General features: G+C 37.2%; 1 protein-coding gene and 1 long non-coding RNA gene across 8 annotated transcripts in view; one reads left to right on the top strand and one right to left on the bottom strand.

The window, feature by feature from the left end:
• Nucleotides 1–18,344, bottom strand: part of Herc1 (HECT and RLD domain containing E3 ubiquitin protein ligase family member 1) — a 179,450-nt gene that overhangs the window by 101,469 nt on the left and 59,637 nt on the right. For all 7 annotated transcript variants that reach the window (XM_048332179.1, XM_048332182.1, XM_048332185.1 and 4 more), the window contains exons 15-23: nt 15,391–15,543; nt 15,132–15,264; nt 13,881–14,072; nt 11,356–11,577; nt 9,221–9,394; nt 7,031–7,145; nt 6,819–6,939; nt 4,419–4,590; nt 172–484 (exon numbers count right to left, since the gene is read on the bottom strand). In XM_048332179.1, coding sequence (XP_048188136.1) covers nt 172–484; nt 4,419–4,590; nt 6,819–6,939; nt 7,031–7,145; nt 9,221–9,394; nt 11,356–11,577; nt 13,881–14,072; nt 15,132–15,264; nt 15,391–15,543 — 1,595 coding nt within the window. The remainder of the gene's footprint in view (nt 1–171; nt 485–4,418; nt 4,591–6,818; nt 6,940–7,030; nt 7,146–9,220; nt 9,395–11,355; nt 11,578–13,880; nt 14,073–15,131; nt 15,265–15,390; nt 15,544–18,344) is intronic.
• Nucleotides 2,413–17,905, top strand: LOC125340529. The gene is made up of 3 exons (XR_007208774.1): nt 2,413–2,796; nt 10,981–10,982; nt 17,894–17,905. It is a non-coding gene; the product is annotated as an uncharacterized LOC125340529 (long non-coding RNA).

Below are 18,344 nucleotides of genomic sequence, written 5' to 3'. Positions count from 1 at the left end.
CCATGCTGCACGGGTATCACTGTTTGTTACTGTAAATTCATCTTAGTAAATTTGCATTTCCTCCTCCCTTGTCTTTGTTAACTTCAGACACTTAACTTTTGAGAGTGGAACATTTCAGTACAGAGTAACAAAGGGAAAAGGCTAATGTTTTAAGTTTCAAGTCAGGCCCACCTGGTCATAAGTCCACTCCCTTCAGAGGCACTTGTAGAAGGCTGTTGCAACTGTCCCTCTTCCCTTCGCTTCTGGAGCTCATCAATCACAGGACTTACTCCTAATATTAACAGGGCACAGCGGTGGATCACAGAGTTGCAGGCAGCAGTGTACACATCCTGACCCTCGGGAAGGTCTGTGCTGACCCTTCGCTCTTGCTGAGACTGTGGAGGTGGATCATCAGCTCGAGCCCCAGACCCTGCCCCACTGTTCATTCTATCTCGATCTCGGCTACGAGCTACTTCACGGGCTGAGAGGAAACACTGAAAGATTTCTGTAACATGCAACACAAAAACAAGGTCTTAACACATGGGGAGAGAAGAGCAAAGAAAATAACAATAAAAATAGTCAAAAAGTTTGGATCATAAACGTACTGAAAGAGGGCAAAATTGTATTTTAGACATTAAATATAACATGACATAAAAATTATATTAAAACATTATATTTTCACAGGAAACAGTCAAACAACTTTACAGATTTTAGATTTAGCTGACTATATTTTGAAAGAATTAAGACCATGTCATCTTTTTTTTGGAGGGGGGGGTTCAAGACCAGAATTCCAACTCAGTACCTAACTAACACTTTTGCTCACTGGCTAGCACTCTACCAACTGAGCCATGCCTTCAACCCCAAAGACATGTCATCTCAAAATATGCCAAATTGACATGTGGATTAGTTCAAGAAGGAATCACTGTAGGAACTATAACTTCAGAAGAGATTCTTCAACTTGTCTTTACCTATATACTGCAAACCTTGTAGACACTTTGGGGAAGAATGTCCTTTATACACTGCCCAACAGAAAGTAGGCCCAATATATCTCTTAGAAACATGATTAGAGTTTTTTACCCTAGTCCAGATATCCATTCACCCCATCATTCTTCACAAATTTATTGTTATCTACAAATTATTATATAAAGCATAATTCTTTGGTGATATATTTTTCTACCTCCCTCCCTCCCTCCCTCCCTTCGTTCCTTCCTTCCTTCCTTCCCTCCCTCCCTCCCTTCCTTCCTTCCTTCCTTCCGTGGCACTGGGATATGAACTCAGAGTCTCACCCTTGCTAGGCTGGCACTCTACTACTACAGCCATGCCACTAGCCCATTTTTGTAATTTCTTTAGACTCCATATTCTTGTGAAGATCTCCATGAACTTATAAAATTAATAAAACTTTTGTGTTTTTCTTAATCAGTTCTTATATTAATTTGATTCCTAGATTCAAACACAAATTCCTAGATGCAACCAAAGACCATATAAGAACTATGAAGTAGAGTGCCTCTCTCTCCTACAGTTTCTATGAGTTTGATTAGTGGATTTCACAGTGTGTTCCAGAGTAGTAGCAGCAGTTTGTGTGGGTACTTGTTAGGAATGCAAATTATGAGTCCAATTTCACACTTCTGAATCAGAAGATCTAGGAGTGGAGCCCATCTATCTGCATTTATTATAAAGCCTCTGGCTGATTATTTTAATGCCCAATAAAGCCTGTGAAGCACTAGGTTCACAGGTTTTAAAGATTATATAGTGCAAAACCCAATCTCTCCTTCCAAAGTCCAAATAATTTTTAACAACCACACTTTGCTATATCTTAAAAACATTAAGTACAAAGGTCTTTACTGAAACAGAATCTGGTTATAATACATAGGCAAGACTCCCTCCACAGTCCAAAGGCAACCTCAGGAAGGTTTATCTGATGTCAGCTTTTTCTTACTGTCAAATTCAGAAAATTTTCTAATTTAGAGAGGCCTTCTTTTTGTTGGTTGATTTGTTTTGTAGTTTGTGGAGCTTGAATTCAGGGTCTGGGTACTGTTCCTAAGCTTCTTTGTACTCAAGTCTAGCCAAAGTACTACTCCTGGTTTTTGAGTAGTTAGAGATAAGTATCTTATGAGGACTTTTCTGCCTGGAATAACTGTGAACTGAGATTCTTAGATCTCAGCCTCCTGACTAGCTAGGAATACAGGCAAATACTGACACATGGCTAGAGTAGCATTCTTTTTTTTTTTTTTTTTTTTTGCGAGTCCTGGGCCTTGGACTCGGCCTGAGCACTGTCCTTGGCTTCTTTTTGCTCAAGGCTAGCACTCTGCCACTTGAGTCACAGCGCCACTTCTGGCCATTTTCTGTATATGTGGTGCTGGGGAATCGAACCCAGGGCTTCATGTATACGAGGCAAGTGCTCTTGCCACTAGGCTATATCCCCAGCCCCTTGAGTAGCATTCTTAATGGGAAAGCCAGGCAAAAGTTAGTAAAATGCTAAGTTAATCGGTTAACATGGAAATGCAAACTTAAAAATCGGATGAGCAAATTTATAAAATTATTAAGATAGTATTTTCACCATGTTGTTAAAATTTTCTTACTTCTATAAAATCAAAATAAGAAACCCTTCAGAGTCTAGCAGTTAGGATAATGGCACGGGAGTTTCAGCAGATCTGGTTCTAATTCTATAGTTGCTACTAACTGTGACCCAAAGTATGTAGCTTTGCCTCCACAAACCTCCATTTATCCATGTTTACAATGAACTAAAACTAGAACTTGTTTCATAACTGTCATGAGAACTGTGAATTAATCTATGTGAAGCACTTGACTCACTGCCCAGTATTATTTTATTACTCAAAGTCTACTATGCTTTCTTTCACAATACTTGAAGGATGGATCTATTTTGTTACTGTGTTGCTCTCTCTGACCTTAGCTTCTAGGAATTTCTAAACTAAATTTTAAATTAAATGGCAAAAGTTTCCTCAGCTTAAGGTTTTTTGTTTGTTTGTTTGTTTTTGCTAGTCCTGGGGCTTGAATTCAAGGACTGGGCTCTGTCCCTGATCCTCTCTATGCTCAAGTCTAGTGCTCTACCACTTGAGCCACGGTACCACTTTTGGCTTTTTCTATTTATGTGGTACTGAGGAATCGAACCCAGGGCTTCATGCATGCTAGGCAAGGACTCTCCACTAAGCAAAATTCCCAGCTTATCAGCTTAGGTTTTTTTTTGTTTTGTTTTGTTTTTGGCCAGTCCTGGGCCTTGGACTCAGGGCCTGAGCACTGTCCCTGGCTTCTTCCCGCTCAAGGCTAGCACTCTGCCACTTGAGCCACAGCGCCGCTTCTGGCCATTTTCTGTATATGTGGTGCTGGGGAATCGAACCTAGGGCCTCGTGTATCCGAGGCAGGCACTCTTGCCACTAGGCTATATCCCCAGCCCTCAGCTTAGGTTTTAAAATACAATATTCTGGGGGAGGGGGGTATGAGGGACAAGGTAACAAACAGTACAAGAAATGTATCCAATGCCTAACGTATGAAACTGTAACCTCTCTGTACATCAGTTTGATAATAAAAATTTGAAGAAAAAAACAAAAACATTGAGAAACATGAAAATAAATAAATAAATAAATAAAAATAAAATACAATATTCTCTCTCACAATGCCAGAACTCTTTTTCTCCATTTGGATCTTTTTAAAAAATTTAAATGGTCTTAAGTTTTATTTAGAAACATCTCAAAATTATTTTTAGAGTATGCAGAACATAAATAAATCGACAATAAGTAAAGCAAGTGTCAAGTTGATTGGTATAAACAGAATCTCAATGCCACACAGCAGGCCACACTGGTCTAGTCTACAGATTTAATATACGCTTTATCTTGACATCGTCAAATCACTCAAAGGACACTAACGAATGTTTTAAAAGCTTTGCTATATCTCGTTAAACATACAAATAATTACCTTAAAATTATCTGGAGCCTTGGAATATAAACGTTTGAAGTTTTCATTACCTACTCAGTGGTATGCTCACACCACTATCTTACTATTGCTCTCATCTCTTGATCCCTATTGAAATAGCAATGCAGTTGAAACTTATAATCTTTAAAGTTTTACATGTGGAAAACAATTTAGCTCTCCTAAGAGGCTCAGCAAGGGGATCTCTTCCTCACCACAGAGAGGTCTGAAAGACTTATTCAGTGATAAGGGAGTAATTATATGCATGAGAAACAGATACTGATATGCTTGTTTCCATAACTTGTCCATCTAGAACACACTTTGCACAAAGCTTTAGGATGGCATTGGCACACTTGTAAGTGCCTCCTAAAATATTAGCTAAGGCAAATTTATATTACTAGTACAGTGTCAAGTCCTTTTAGAAAAACTATGTAGGACCTTTGCTCTCTCCTCAGTTTTCCTCTAAGAAAAGGCTGTGAAGGTGTTTACGTCTAAAGAAGGAAGGGTATACTTACTGCCGGCTGTCATCACTTCATGCTCTCGTTCCTCCTCCTCATCCTCTGGCTCTACATGCCCCTCCTCCCGGTCTCTCTCAGCCTGCTCTTCCATTTCAGCTTCTTCATCGATGGTCCGGGTAAATGAGTGCTCCTGAGGATCAACATCTGCAGAATCTTGATTGTCTGAGATCTTTTTTAAAAAATAATCAAAACACTACACTGAATATATTTTTCAAAAGCTTTTCAATTTTTCATAAAGTCTTATTATCAATGAACATGGTACAGATATCAGTAATAGCATACATTCTACCATGAAGCCAAAAAGTCATACTGGGTAAATTTTGAAGACTAGAATGAATGTATGCACACACAGTATATACACAGACATATAGATGATCTCTCTTCTTGAGTATTTTGGTTAAAATGCCATACTATTCATTGATTCACATTTGCATTGCTACTCAGCTGCAAACTACAAAGCTGCAACTTAAAAAAAATTTTATTGATGGCTGAGAATGTGGCTTAGAGGTAGAATATGGCTTTCCTAGTACCTCAGGACCACATAAACAGAAAGAGGCAGTGGTGGTGCTGTGGCTCAAGCGATAGAGTGCTAGCCTTGAGCAAAAGAAGCATAGGGACAGTGCCCAGGGCCTGAGTTCAAGCCCCAGGACTGGCAATCAATCAATCAATCAATCAATCAATCAATAAATAAATAAATAAATAAAATTTATCAAGCCCAGTATTATGTATAAGAAGTAAATAAAAAACATGACTTCAATTCCATTGTTTACTTCAAGTTATATATGCTACTACTCTGAATAAGTAATGTTTAATACCTCTAGTTTTTTTTAACTTTAGTTTTTTTTAACTTTGCTCTTGAGAAAGAATAATAACCCACAAAAATTAGAAAGCTATGTTGAACAAAGTTAACTTACTTCCCATAATCATGCTACCTAGCAGTTACCTGGATAAAGAGAGAGCTCTAACACCACAAATCTCAATACAACGCACAAATGAATACTTTTAAGTAGATCCATAATAAAAGTTACTTTGTAACTCATAATCTGTAAATTACTTAGATTTTCACAGAGATAGGGATAGTTAGCAGTTGAATTCACATAGTACATAAATTATTTACCCCCATAATATTTGAGTTTCTAATTTGATCTTTAACAAAGTGGCAAATTCATATACTTTATAGATTTCCAAGGTCACTCTCAAAAAGTCATGAACACAAATACTAAGTCAGTGCATGCGAAAGTACCATAACACAAATGCAGAGACAGTTTGGTTTCTTTTAATATAAGAACTAAATAAAAGGTGCAAAGTTTTAAAGTAAATTTTTGCAAAAATGGTATTCTAGGCTTAGTTTATAATTACAAGATGATGTTACCAGGACACCAAACACTTTAAAAGTCAACTTATTGTTCCAACAGTTTCTCTGTACCTAAATGATAGCTCCCATCTTCACTTTTAGTAGGAGACAAGTTCAATAAGAGAGTCTATATTCATGTGACAACTCTCCTCCTTTATTTTTATTTTTCTAGGCCAAACATTTCTAATACTTCAAAAATTCTTTTATATAGGCTGGGAATATGGCCTAGAGGCAAGAGTGCTTGCCTCGAATACATGAAGCCCTGGGTTAGATTCCCCAGCACTGCATGTACAGAAAACGGCCAGAAGTGGCGCTGTGGCTCAAGTGGCAGAGTGTCAGCCTTGAGCAAAAAGAAGCCAAGGACAGTAAATGCTCAGGCCCAAGACTGGCCAAAAAAAAAAAAAAAAAAAAATTTTATAGGATAAGTTTGAGATCTTCTATCAATCCAATGTATTGGTTAATGTCTCTAATAATTTCTGTCATGCTATGTTAAAACAAGATAATTCAAATAATCAGCATTAATAACGTTCCCTATGACCTGGACAATTCATCATTACTAATATTCCTTGTGCAAAATATCATTTATTTAGGCTATTATTCTAGCAGCTTTACTACACTTAATGAAATCATGATGAATCAAAACCAAATCTTTCGTTCTTTCTTTTTTCACTAGAAAAAATAAATATCCAGCTGGGCGCCAGTGGCTCAGGCCTCAGCTACTCAGGAGGCTGACATCTGAGGATTGTTTGGAAGGCAGCCCAGGTAGGAAAGTCCATGAGACTCTTACCTCTAAGAAACCATCAGAAAAAAAACACCAAAAACTAGAAGTGGCACTTTGGCTCAAAGTGGTAGAACACTAGCCTTGAGCAAAAAACAGCTGGATAGTACCCAGGCCCCAAGTTCAAGCCCTACAACCGATAAATATCCAACATATATTAAGCACATTTTTTTTCTCACATACACCAGAAAGAGGATATAAACTAATAAGGAGATGCTTCTCAGGGCTTGCAGAAAAATAGAAATTAAATGATTTCCAACTTTACCCATCTGTCTCGTGATGATGACCTGGTTTGGATAAGTTCAAGGTTCTTGCAAGCAAGTAAGCGACTTCGAACTTTGTATACACAACGGTACACTTCTGATAAGCTTTTACCAGGTTGGTATCTAAATAGGAAATCAAAAATAGAAAAGTTACCTAATTTTTAGTATCATAAGAGCAAATATTTGTTTAAGGATAGTTTTTTAAGTTACTTGCCGGCTTTCTCCACATGCTTGACTAAGTAAGTTTGTGTGTTTCAGAAGTGCTGCAAGAACAAATCGAGATACAGTATCCAAGAGTGACTCATTACTCAAAGTTGCACTGTCCCAATCTGAAAATTAAAAAAAATACATTGGCCTTTAAAATGGCTCAGTCCTGAGGAAAAAAAAAAACTTCTTCCTTGGTTGGTCATGGGGCTTGAACTCCGGGCTTGGGCACTGTCCTTGAGCTCTTCAGCTCAAGGCTAGTATTCTATCACTTTAAGCAACAGTGGCTACTTCCAGTTTCTGGTTAATTGGAGATACCAGTCTCACAGCCTTTCCTGCCCAGGCTGGCTCTGAACCATGATCCTTAGATCTCAGCCTTCTGAGTAGCTAGAATTATGGGTGTGAGCCACTGGTGCCCAGCCTGAGAAAATTTTAATACAATAATTATCAAAAAACCTGAATTTTTAAAAATCATTTTTCTAAACTATTACTCTAAAAATGAACATATTGTTCCAGGTGCTAGAATACACAAATTTGATTTTTTTTGCCAGTCCTGGGACTTGAACTCAGGGCCTGAGCACAGTCCCTGGCTTATTTTTGCTCAAGGCTAGCTAGCACTCTGCCAACTTGAGCCACAGGGCCACTTCTGGACTTTTCTATTTATGTGGTGCTGAGGAAATGAACCTAGGGCTTCATGTATATGAGGCAAGCACTCTTGCCACTAGGCCATATTCCCAGCCCAGGATACACAAATTTGTAAGCTTGATTTTATTTACAAAAAATAAAGCCAATTACATAAAAATAATAATTAAAGAAAAAAAAAGTAAAAATATTTACTATTTTTATGACAGCGGAAAAACTGAAAGAAAACTAAAGATAGAGAAAACATGACAAAAGACAACTACAGATATGTGATTCTGAACAATATAAATCATTGTTAAAGGAACACAGGAGCTAAACATTAATCAGGTATATTCTTTGAAAATTTATACATAACATTTTACTAATCAAGTAATATTAGCAATGGAAATACCATTATGTATTTGCATCCTAGTTTACTGTATTTATTTAATAGCACACCTTACCTCAAATTGGTATGTCTACCAACACTGTGAAGTGAGCAAGTGTTTTATAAATGAAGAAACACCATCAACTCTATGGCTTAAACTTCTAATTACACTTCTTTTTAGCTCTAAACCAGGGTTTACAAAAGAAAGCGTCTTACATGAGATTCAATTACAAGCATGAGATACTTTATTAAAATAATTTATTATTTAAACCTCATTTTCACATAGTGTGTTTCCTATAAGATGCTGCATATAAAAACAAATACCTAGAGTATTTACCACACAGGAAAACAACTTTTTTTTTCTTTTTTTTTTTGGTCAGTCCTGGGGCTTGGACTGTCCCTGGCTTCCTTTTGCTCAAGGCTAGCACTCTGCCACTTGAGCCACAGCGCCACTTCAGGCCATTTTTTGTATATGTGGTGCTGGGGAATCAAACCCAGGGCCTCATGTATATGAGGCAGGCACTCTTGCCATTAGGCCATATCCCCAGCCCCACAACTTTTTTTTTTTTTTTAATCAGTCCTGGGGCTTGAATTCAGGGCCTGAGCATTGTCCCTGGCTTCCTTTTGCTCAACGCTACCACAGCCCCATTTCCAGCTTTTTTATGTTTATGTGGTGCTGAGGAATCAAACCCAGGGCTTCATGCATGCTAGGCAAGCACTCTACCACTAAGCCACATTCCCAGCCCTGTTTTGTGTTTTTTTTTAAGCCAGTCCTGGGGGCTTAACTCAGGGACTGAGCACTGTCCCTGGCTTCTTTTTGCTCAAGGCTAGTACTCTAGCAGCCCTGTTTTTAGAATATTATTTATAAACATTTTGATTCCTGTTGCTTTCTATTTGTATATATTTTAGTCATCACTGTGAGATGGCTACATATTCTTTTTGTGTGTATGTATGACCATCCTGAGGCTTGAACTGACAGGGCCTGGGCACGGTTCCTTAGTGTTTTTGCTCAAGGCTAGCACTCTTATCACTTGAGCCATACCACCACTTCTAACTTTTTGGTAGTAACTGGAAATAAGAGTCTCACTAATTTTCCTTCCCAGATTAACTTTGAACCATGACTGGGAGATCCTGAGTAGCTAGGATTGTGGGTGTGAGCCACTGCCAGCTTACATATTTACTCTATCTTACCTTTACTAACAGCATAATCCTGCATGCTGATCCAAAGGCTTCGAGCAGGCTCTTTTGAACAACCCAATGCCAAGTCTACATAGACAGCAATTTCTGGCCGCAATTTGTAATCAAAAGGCTTCTGTTCTTCATTTCCTGAAAGAGCTACTTCTAAGAGACAACTCATACATTTATCTAAAGAAAAAAACAAACAAACAAACTGATTTCAAATGTTACAAATTTTAGTGCTGCAATCCATTTCTCTAGTGATTGTGAAATTATACACTTCAAATCCTTAAAGGTAAAAATCCTTTAATGTTTTTCAGTTGGAGATAAGATTTTCCTTCTTATTTCCTCCAAAAGGGTGTAACACTCAGGGAAGAGTTCTGGGCAGGTAAAAGCCAGGGACATAAAATGTCTGAGGATACAAGCAACATAATCTTATGTAAAATAAATTTTCTGGTTCAAAATGGAATTCTCTTTGAGAAAAATAGGAATCATGTAGAAAGAGACTATAAAGAAATTTTAGATTTTATTTCCCTCGAGACTAAGAGGGAACAAAGATAGTATTAACTAAGTGGCATTAACAATTTCTCAATTGACAATTTCATTTGTACAGATGGCTCCTAATATTTAATGGAAAATTTGTCATTCAGAATGCACCTATTAAAAAAAACACACACAAAAACAGAAGTCCAAAAGGCCAGGTGCCCTAGCTACTCAAGATGCTGGACCATAATTTAAAGCCAACCCAGGCAGGAAAGTCTGTGAGAATCTTATCTCTGCTGAACAACCAAAAGAGCTGGAAGTGGATCTATGTGGCTGAAGTGGCAGAGTGCTAGCCTTGAGCAAAAAAGCTCAAGGACAATGCCTAGGTACTGAATTCAAGCAAACAAGCACCAAAAAATAAAAATAAAAAAGGAAAAAATGGTGCTCTTGGTTACAGAATATATTTGAATTATTATGTAGGAACAGTTTCATGTAAAATAAAACCTCTTTCTTTATACAAAATATTTTGCTGGGTGCCAGTAGCTGACACCTGTACTCCTAGCTAGTCAGGATGAAATCTGAGGATTGCAGTTCAAAGTCAATCAATGCAGTAAAAAGTGAGAGCCTCTTGGGCTGGGGATATGGCCTAGTGGCAAGAGTGCTGCCTCATATACATGAGGCCCTGGGTTCAATTCCCCAGCACCACATATACAGAAAACGGCCAGAAGTGGCAGTGTGGCTCAAGTGGCAGAGAGCTAGCCTTGAGCGGGAAGAAGCCAGGGACAGTGCTCAGGCCCTGAGTCCAAGCCCCAGGACTGGCAAAAAAAAAAAAAAAAAAAAGTGAGAGCCTCTTATCTTCAGTTAATCAGCAAAAAGCCAGAGGTGGAGGTGTGCTCAAATGGTAGATGGTCAACTTTAAGGGAAAAAGCTAAGGGATAGTGCCAAAACCCTGAGTTCAAGCCCCAGTATCAGAACAGACACAAAAAGCTGCAATACACTGATTCCCCTTTGCCCTTAAAACCCCCATTTCCCATAGTATGATTTATCTAATCCTATATAAAACAATTAGATTATCTGTTGAGTACTAGGATAAGCCCTTGGCATTCAATCTGAGGCAAAGAGAAGATGGAGAGAGAAATTCCCAAGAAAGCTCTAGAAGGGGAGGAAAAAGACTGCCAGTCATATCTAAGAGGTATTTGAAAACAGGATACTGGTAATCATGATAGGTACTCTAGGCTTTATAATCTTTTTTAGCCTACATTAATAGTACTTCTATTATGGTAATTGCATAGATGTGAACAGTGTACTTTGAACAAATTCACCCTCTTATGATATTCCCTTCCACCCCCTTCTCTCTCCCCATATTCTGTGAAGTTGGCTAACCATCAAGTTTCAGAACATAATCCATGAAGCATTTTTCCTGTAAGATGCTCAAAATGAGTGATAAATTTAAGAGTGGGACCAGACATACATTTTCCTACTTCAGGGGACTCCTACACTGTGCTACGGGATTCAACTGTTTTTGTTCCAGGGCTGCACATTATAGTTTCAGATCTCCCAGTGTTGCCATTGCTCATCAGTTCTTTATTCAGCAAACTTAGAATACGAAAAACTTCCAGAGAAGTACAAAAAACATGTATTTTAAATGCTGCAGAAAAGCACATTACCTAACTGAGGGGTGTCCATTTCTACGCCATCACTGAAAAGTGGTGTTTTCATCCAGTACGCAGTATCCTGTTCTTCAGGAGACACAGGGGAGCCCTGAAGCATGCCACCAAGACACCGCCCAATAAGGAGAGCAATTGTCCTTTCCAGATCCACAAGCCACACCCAAGACTGAGCTGGCTGAGGTAATGGTACACCAGCAGGGTCAATTACTTCTGGCCCTCCTAAAGACAAAATCAGTGGCAATTATGGGGTTTTTTTTTTTGTACTTTTAAGATTCAGAAGCTTCCTCATAGTCTCTCAGAGACCATGGTCACCACAGTAAGATATTAAAGCAAAATAATTTACAGTGAACACATACACACACACACACACACACACACACACACACACACACTCTTGTATATCAGGCTAATTTAAAATATGTTCAAAAAAGTTACCAAAATTTCATTTTGTGATGTTACTAATTTTAATATAAACAATTAAATCAGCACACGACAAAATTATCCTAACAAATTCTATTCCTAGTGTCCAGATCACATTTTACCATCTTTAACGAGTCTTTGTCTCATATCTCCAAAACTAACCAGAGTAGATCTTTAGAGACAGTACCACTTAATGTTTTTAGGGCTTGGACTCAGAACTGTCTTGTTGTTTGTTGTTGTTTTTTTTTGCCAGTCCTGGGCCTTGGACTCAGGGCCTGAGCACTGTCCCTGGCTTCCTTTTGCTCAAGGCTAGCACTCTGCCACTTGAGTCACAGCGCCACTTCTGGCCATTTTCTGCATATGTGGTACTGGGGAATTGAACCCAGGGCTTCAAGTATATGAGGCAAGCGCTCTTGCCACTAGGCCATATCCCCAGCCCCCAGAACTGTCTTATACTAAGATCTATACCCATGTTTTCTTACTGTTCACTTGTTTTTCAATTTTTTTTATTAAAAATGAAACTTAATCATAAAGAACAAAATTAAATAAAGAAAAATAGAAATAAAGATCCATAAAACAGTTATTTGAAGAGAATAAAAGAGGCAAACCTATAATAAAATTAGTAAAGAAAAACATGAAATAAATCATAGGAATAACTGAGGAGGGTCACAGAAATGGAGAGACAAAGGGTAAATAAATGCAGCAGTGGTACTCAATAGATTCTAAGTTGAAAATGAACTATACTGAGCAGAGACTGGAGGAAAAACCTGGGAGACAGAAAAGGAAAGGGTGACACTGTCCAAAATGAAATGCACTCATTACCTGACTTACGAAACCGAAACCCCTCTATATATCACCTTTATAACAACAATTGAAAAAATATTTAGTGTTAAAAAAAAAAGAGAGAAAGAAAGAAAAGCAAGAATAAGCTGGGAGTAATGGTGGCACATTCCTGTAATTCCAGCACTCAGGAGTCTGAGGCAGGTGGATCACAAGTTCAAGGTTAGCCTGAGTGAGCAAGACTCTTAAACAAAACAAAACAGAAGTGAAGGAAGAAGGAAAAGAGGAGGAAGGAACAAGACAAGAAAAGAAAACAGAGAAGGAAGAATAAAGCTGCAGCAGCTCCATACGAAATCTAATCACAATCTGATAGGACGGTAAACTTGACACGATGGCTTCATGTAAATCCAGTGTTCACAAACACAAGGTTTAAAAAATGGGTCCTCAAATCATTCTTACCTAACCACAATGCTTTTCACAAGAAGCCAAGGCTCTAAGCAATGATAAGTACATTTTACAAGTTTATACAGTAAGCTACTGGCAGAGCCAACATTAAAATCTAGATCTTTTTGTGTCTCATCCAAGGATTCTTTCCAATAAAATAAGAGTCTTACTTAAAAGGTTTTTAAGATTCCAGTAGTGAAATTTCTTTGATAGTCTTAAGGGGAGACAGACTCTAAAGGCTAACTAATGGTTCTTTTAGATACAATATTTTAAGCTATTTCAACTATCTAGAATTATTAACATTTTATAAATCAACAGTGACTTAGAGTACCATGCCTAAAGGAAAAATATGAATTCCAATAGCACTGAAATACAGAAACTGGAACTATAAGTGGAAATATATCTATACAGCCAACTAAAATGCCAAACATTTCAGTCAATGAGGTTTAAAACCAAAAACTTATATTTCACAAGTAAAACTTCTTAATTGAATGTAATAATCCACTAATATAAAATATATCCTTATTTTAAATACTTGTAAGGAAAAAAGTGATGCTGACTAAATTGTGACACAATACTTTCCTAACACGTTGTAAGGTACATCATAATTTCAACCATGTCAAAACTTGAGTAAAGGTCTTAAAACCAGTGAGATGCAATATTCAAACAAGATGACCCTAAAGATGTTTTTTGTTATTCTCAAGCAACAGCTTTCTTAGTTGTCCCATGTTAGCTGTCCACATTTGACTGTAAACTCTTAGAAGATAATCTTGTCTTTTTGATTACATGGAACGCTTAGGTGTTCCATGATTTTACTTAATCTATACAAGAGGAACAACTTTTCTCAAAACTCTTATTTACTAGTTTATTTTCCTTACCATGAAGAGGCCACTGTAACTCTTGGTCTTCTAAAAGAGCAGCAGCTGGCAGGAGTCTATTAAGGCAATCAAGAGGCGGCAAGAGATCAAGGAGATAACTCAATAAAGGGCGAGCCACTGACACCGGAAGTAATAGTAGGGAGTTAACAATCTGGCAGAGCATACTGCCTGCAGCTGAGACATATATCACATCTATGAAGGGCAAGAAAAAAATAGTAAGAAATACTTTAAATTTTCTTTGGATTGGAATGAGTGTAGAATAATTTTGTTATTCAATAATCTACCGGGTGAACAGAGTTCCTTGTTGAACACCTACTTGGTAACTAGGATGTTACTCATACCCACTTTCATAAGTACTGTAGAAAAGCATACATATCTTGCATTTCAGCAAATTGGAATGGTTATAATTGCCTTTCTTAAAATGCATTATGAATTTCTCATTTATAAATTTATTCTTATTTTTAAATTTACTCAATATTTACTGAGTGCCTACAGCAGACCAAGCAGTTGTTTAAGTGAAGGAAACACAACCATGCCTACAGCATAGTGCTGACTTGGTGGTGACAACATTGGGGGGGGGGGGGAGACTTTTCTTTTTGCCAAAATAAATTTACTTTGTAAATTCAGATTATTTACAAATGTCAGGGCTGACCTGACAAACTTACTGAGACCTTTTTTCAGAGACAACCAAGCGTTGGAGGTACAGTTCAGGTGGTAGAGTACTAGCCAATGTGTGAAAATGTCAGATACTGAGTTTAAGTCCCAGTATCAGAAAAAAAGAGAAAATAAAAAGACTGCTCGGTACCAGTGGCTTATGGCTGTAATCCTAGCTACTCAGGAAGCTGAGATCTGAGGACTGTGGTTCAAAATCAGCCCGGGATGGAAAATTCATGAGACTCTTATCTCCAATTAACCACCAGAAAACTGGAAGTGGTGCTGTGGCTTAAAGTGGCAGAGCATTAGCCTTGAGCAAAAAGAGCTCAGGGACAGTACCCAAGCCCTGAGTTGAAAGCCCCATGAGCAACAAAAAATAAAATAAAAACCAAAAGACAGGAGATGCAGTTAAAATAAAAACACTGCTTGCCTAGCAAGTTCGAGGTCCCAAGTATAAGCCTGCAAAACTTTTAAGAAAATGAAACAAGACAATTTCTCTTTCACTCAAAGATTTCAATCCCTCTTGAGGCTTTCAGAGGGCTGATTCTGGATTTTTTTTAGCCACTAATTAAATGTGAAATTTAGTACTAAACTCACCTCTTAATTTTTCTCCGACACTACCATTCCAAGGACTCTCTTTGAGCAAATTTGCAGAACGTGAATAAATATCTGTGGCATGAGGCAACAAGAGCTGAAGATGTTTATGAAGCAAGGCCACACTGCTTGAGTTCTGAGGAGAAAAAAGTTCCCAAATTCTCACTTTGAAAGATGTAAGGTACAAAAATATTATGGCATACCCAACTCTATAAGTTTCAAGGTTCCTGTGGACCATTATCAAAGGCAAATTATTACATACCTCACTAATGTTGTTAATATGACAAAATGCAAGCAGCTGTTTCTGTAGTGAGCACAGGAGTTCATGAAGATGAGCAGGCTGGCTGTTCTCTGATGATGATGTTCCAAGAAGAAATTTATCACTATTCTTTTCCAGCTCTCCAAATGCTTGATCCTAAAATGATATGTAAGTAAAGATTATATTTGAAATATATGACAATGAAGTAACATTCTACCATGAATGATTCTGATCTAAGATGCCATTATCTCTTTTCTCCATTACCTATTTGAAAATCTTTGTTAAAGTCCTTATATTATTTGCTATTGAACAGTAAATTTTATCAAGAAATTGCATTTGCTTTCTCATTTAAAAAAATACACACATTTTACCACAGAAAATTTCAAAATATTAAAAAAGAGAGAGCAGTACAAGTATTCAAAGGCAACATATCTCAACATGTTGATGCTATTGTTTTCCAATCTCCTGTGTTAAAGGTTTTATATTCACATTCTTACAGTATTCTAATTCTTGAAAATTAAAATTTTCAGCCAGTCACTGGTGACTCCCACCTGGAATCCTAGCTACTCAGGAGGCTGAGGTGTGAGGAACAAAGCCAGCTCTGTCAGGAAAAGCTGTGAGACTCTTATCTCCAATTAACCACCAGAAAATCAGAAGTAGCACTGTGGCTCAAAATGGTAGAGTGCTAGCCTTGAGCAAAAATGTTCAGGGACAGTGCCCAGGCCCGGAGTTCAAGCCCCATGATGGGCAAAATAATAATAATAATAACAAAATTTCCTAATTATAGAAGGAATAAATGGACTAAGGAAACATGATTAAGTACAATATATGACTCTGGACCAGATACTGGACTGTGAAGGAAATTGCAGGAAAGAGTATTAAGAACTACTGAAATTTAAACACAGACTACACATTAAATAACAGCCCTTTATCCATGTTAAACTCCCTGAATTTAATACTTTTCCTATTGTTATATAAAATGATGTCCCTGTTATTAAAAAATACTTATGTAATACATGGTTAAATAGTTAAAGGCATCCAATGTGACATTTGAAACTCACTCTCAAATGATTTGGGATTAAAAAGAAGGGCAGGATTGGGAATGTAGTTTAGTGGTAATGTGCTTGCCTAGCATACATAAAGTCCTGGGTTCAATTCCTCAGTATCACATAAATACAAGTAGCCCTGTGACTCAAGTGATAAAGAGCTAGCCTTTAGCAAAAAAGCTCAGGGACAGTGTTCAGGCCCTGAGTTCAAGCCCCAGGAATGGCAAAAAAAAAAAAAAAAAAGAATGGATGGATGGATACACTGATATATAGGAAGATAAAACAAACATCACTGAAGGGTCTAAGCAAAGTTCTTTGAATGACTCTTTTGTAAGTTTCAACTGTTTTCAAGTTAATATTTTTAAGAAGAAATATGTGCGAAAAATAGAAAACACCGAAAGTTATTTTAGAAAAGTTAAAAATCACCATTTAGCTAAGCATTCAAAGAAAATTAGTATCAACATATTTTGAGTCATTTCTTGATTTTTTGTTTCTTTTAGTTCTTTTTCATAAAACAATCTACTTTTAATAGATGTGCAAAGAAACTTTTCATACAACATTTTAAAAATCATAATTTACTTAATTGTCCCTCTATTTTATTATTTCTAATTATTTCTCATAAATACTAATATTACAATATTTATGCATAAAATTTAGCCTATGCTGTAAACATACAATATTAGAGCATAAGAATATTGAAGATCCTTGCTATCAACTGCCAAAGGGCACCATTATTTAAAAATCTTAAAATATGACAAATTTAGCTTAACTTGCATCATAAGCAAATAATAATTTGCAGCTTTAACCCCAAAACAGCATCTTTATTTCCATTTCCACACAAGGAATACAGCAGTGTCAGCGCTAATACATAAAAAAAAAAATCACTGCTTTAATGTATCATAAAACTTCCTTACAAGTTTAAGAAAAGTTTTGTCATTAACAAATGGACAGATATAACATTACTCCTTTGCTATTTAGACATCAGATGAAATTTTAAAACCAAAAAAAAATACTGTAAAGAGAATTTTCACTATGAGTAAGTCAACAGCTTTTTACTGTGGGCTAAACAGAGCACTAAGAATTGTACAGGAGTGTATGTGTATGTGTGGATCTCCAGCCCTCCAAAGGTATAATAGGTATATGAAATGATGGGCAACACAGTTCTCTCTGACCTTAAAAGTACTACAAAATATAGGGTGTGCAGCTGTTATCACATAGTGAGATAGGGTTATTTGGACAAGGCTTCCTAGAACTGTCAGGTGTCACAGACTGGTAGAGACAGAAGATAGGTAAACCACATACAATCAGGGGAAAAATATGTACTGATCAGAAAGGTGAGAAAGAGAATGATGAAGGGCCTGAAGGAATTTCAGTTTAACACAAATAGTTGGATGCTGAAAAGAAACCAGTGAATAAATACATTGATTACCTGGGCTAGAGCCCAAAGCACTGGAATCAAGACAAAATGGGTAGATTTAGGAGATACAACTAAGAAAAAAATAGTATCTTAATTAGAAAGTAAGTTATAGAGTCATTCTCTTCTCTCCTACTGACCAGTTTGCTCTTAATACCAATTACATTGTTGTATAAGATTACACCTGGTTGAGAATAATCCCTTGCTCATCATTCTCTTAAAAATATTTTTTAAATTATTTCAATCAGCTTATTGTTTTTTCATTTAAGGTTTTGTTTTGTTTTGTTTTTTGCCAGTCCTGGGCCTTGGACTCAGTGTTGTCCCTGGCTTCCTTTTTGCTCAAGGCTAGCACTCTGCCACTTGAGCCACAGCACCACTTCTGGCTGTTTTCTATATATGTGGTGCTGAGGAATCGAACCCAGGGCTTCATGTATACGAGGCAAGCACTCTTGCCACTAGGCCATATTCCCATAGCAAGTATTTGTTTTAGTATAACA

This window comes from Perognathus longimembris, chromosome 23 (assembly GCF_023159225.1).
Source record: "Perognathus longimembris pacificus isolate PPM17 chromosome 23, ASM2315922v1, whole genome shotgun sequence".
NCBI classification, from domain to species: domain Eukaryota; kingdom Metazoa; phylum Chordata; class Mammalia; order Rodentia; family Heteromyidae; genus Perognathus; species Perognathus longimembris.
The sequence above is the reverse complement of the archived record's forward strand: the minus strand, read 5'-3'. Positions and strand labels throughout refer to the sequence as shown.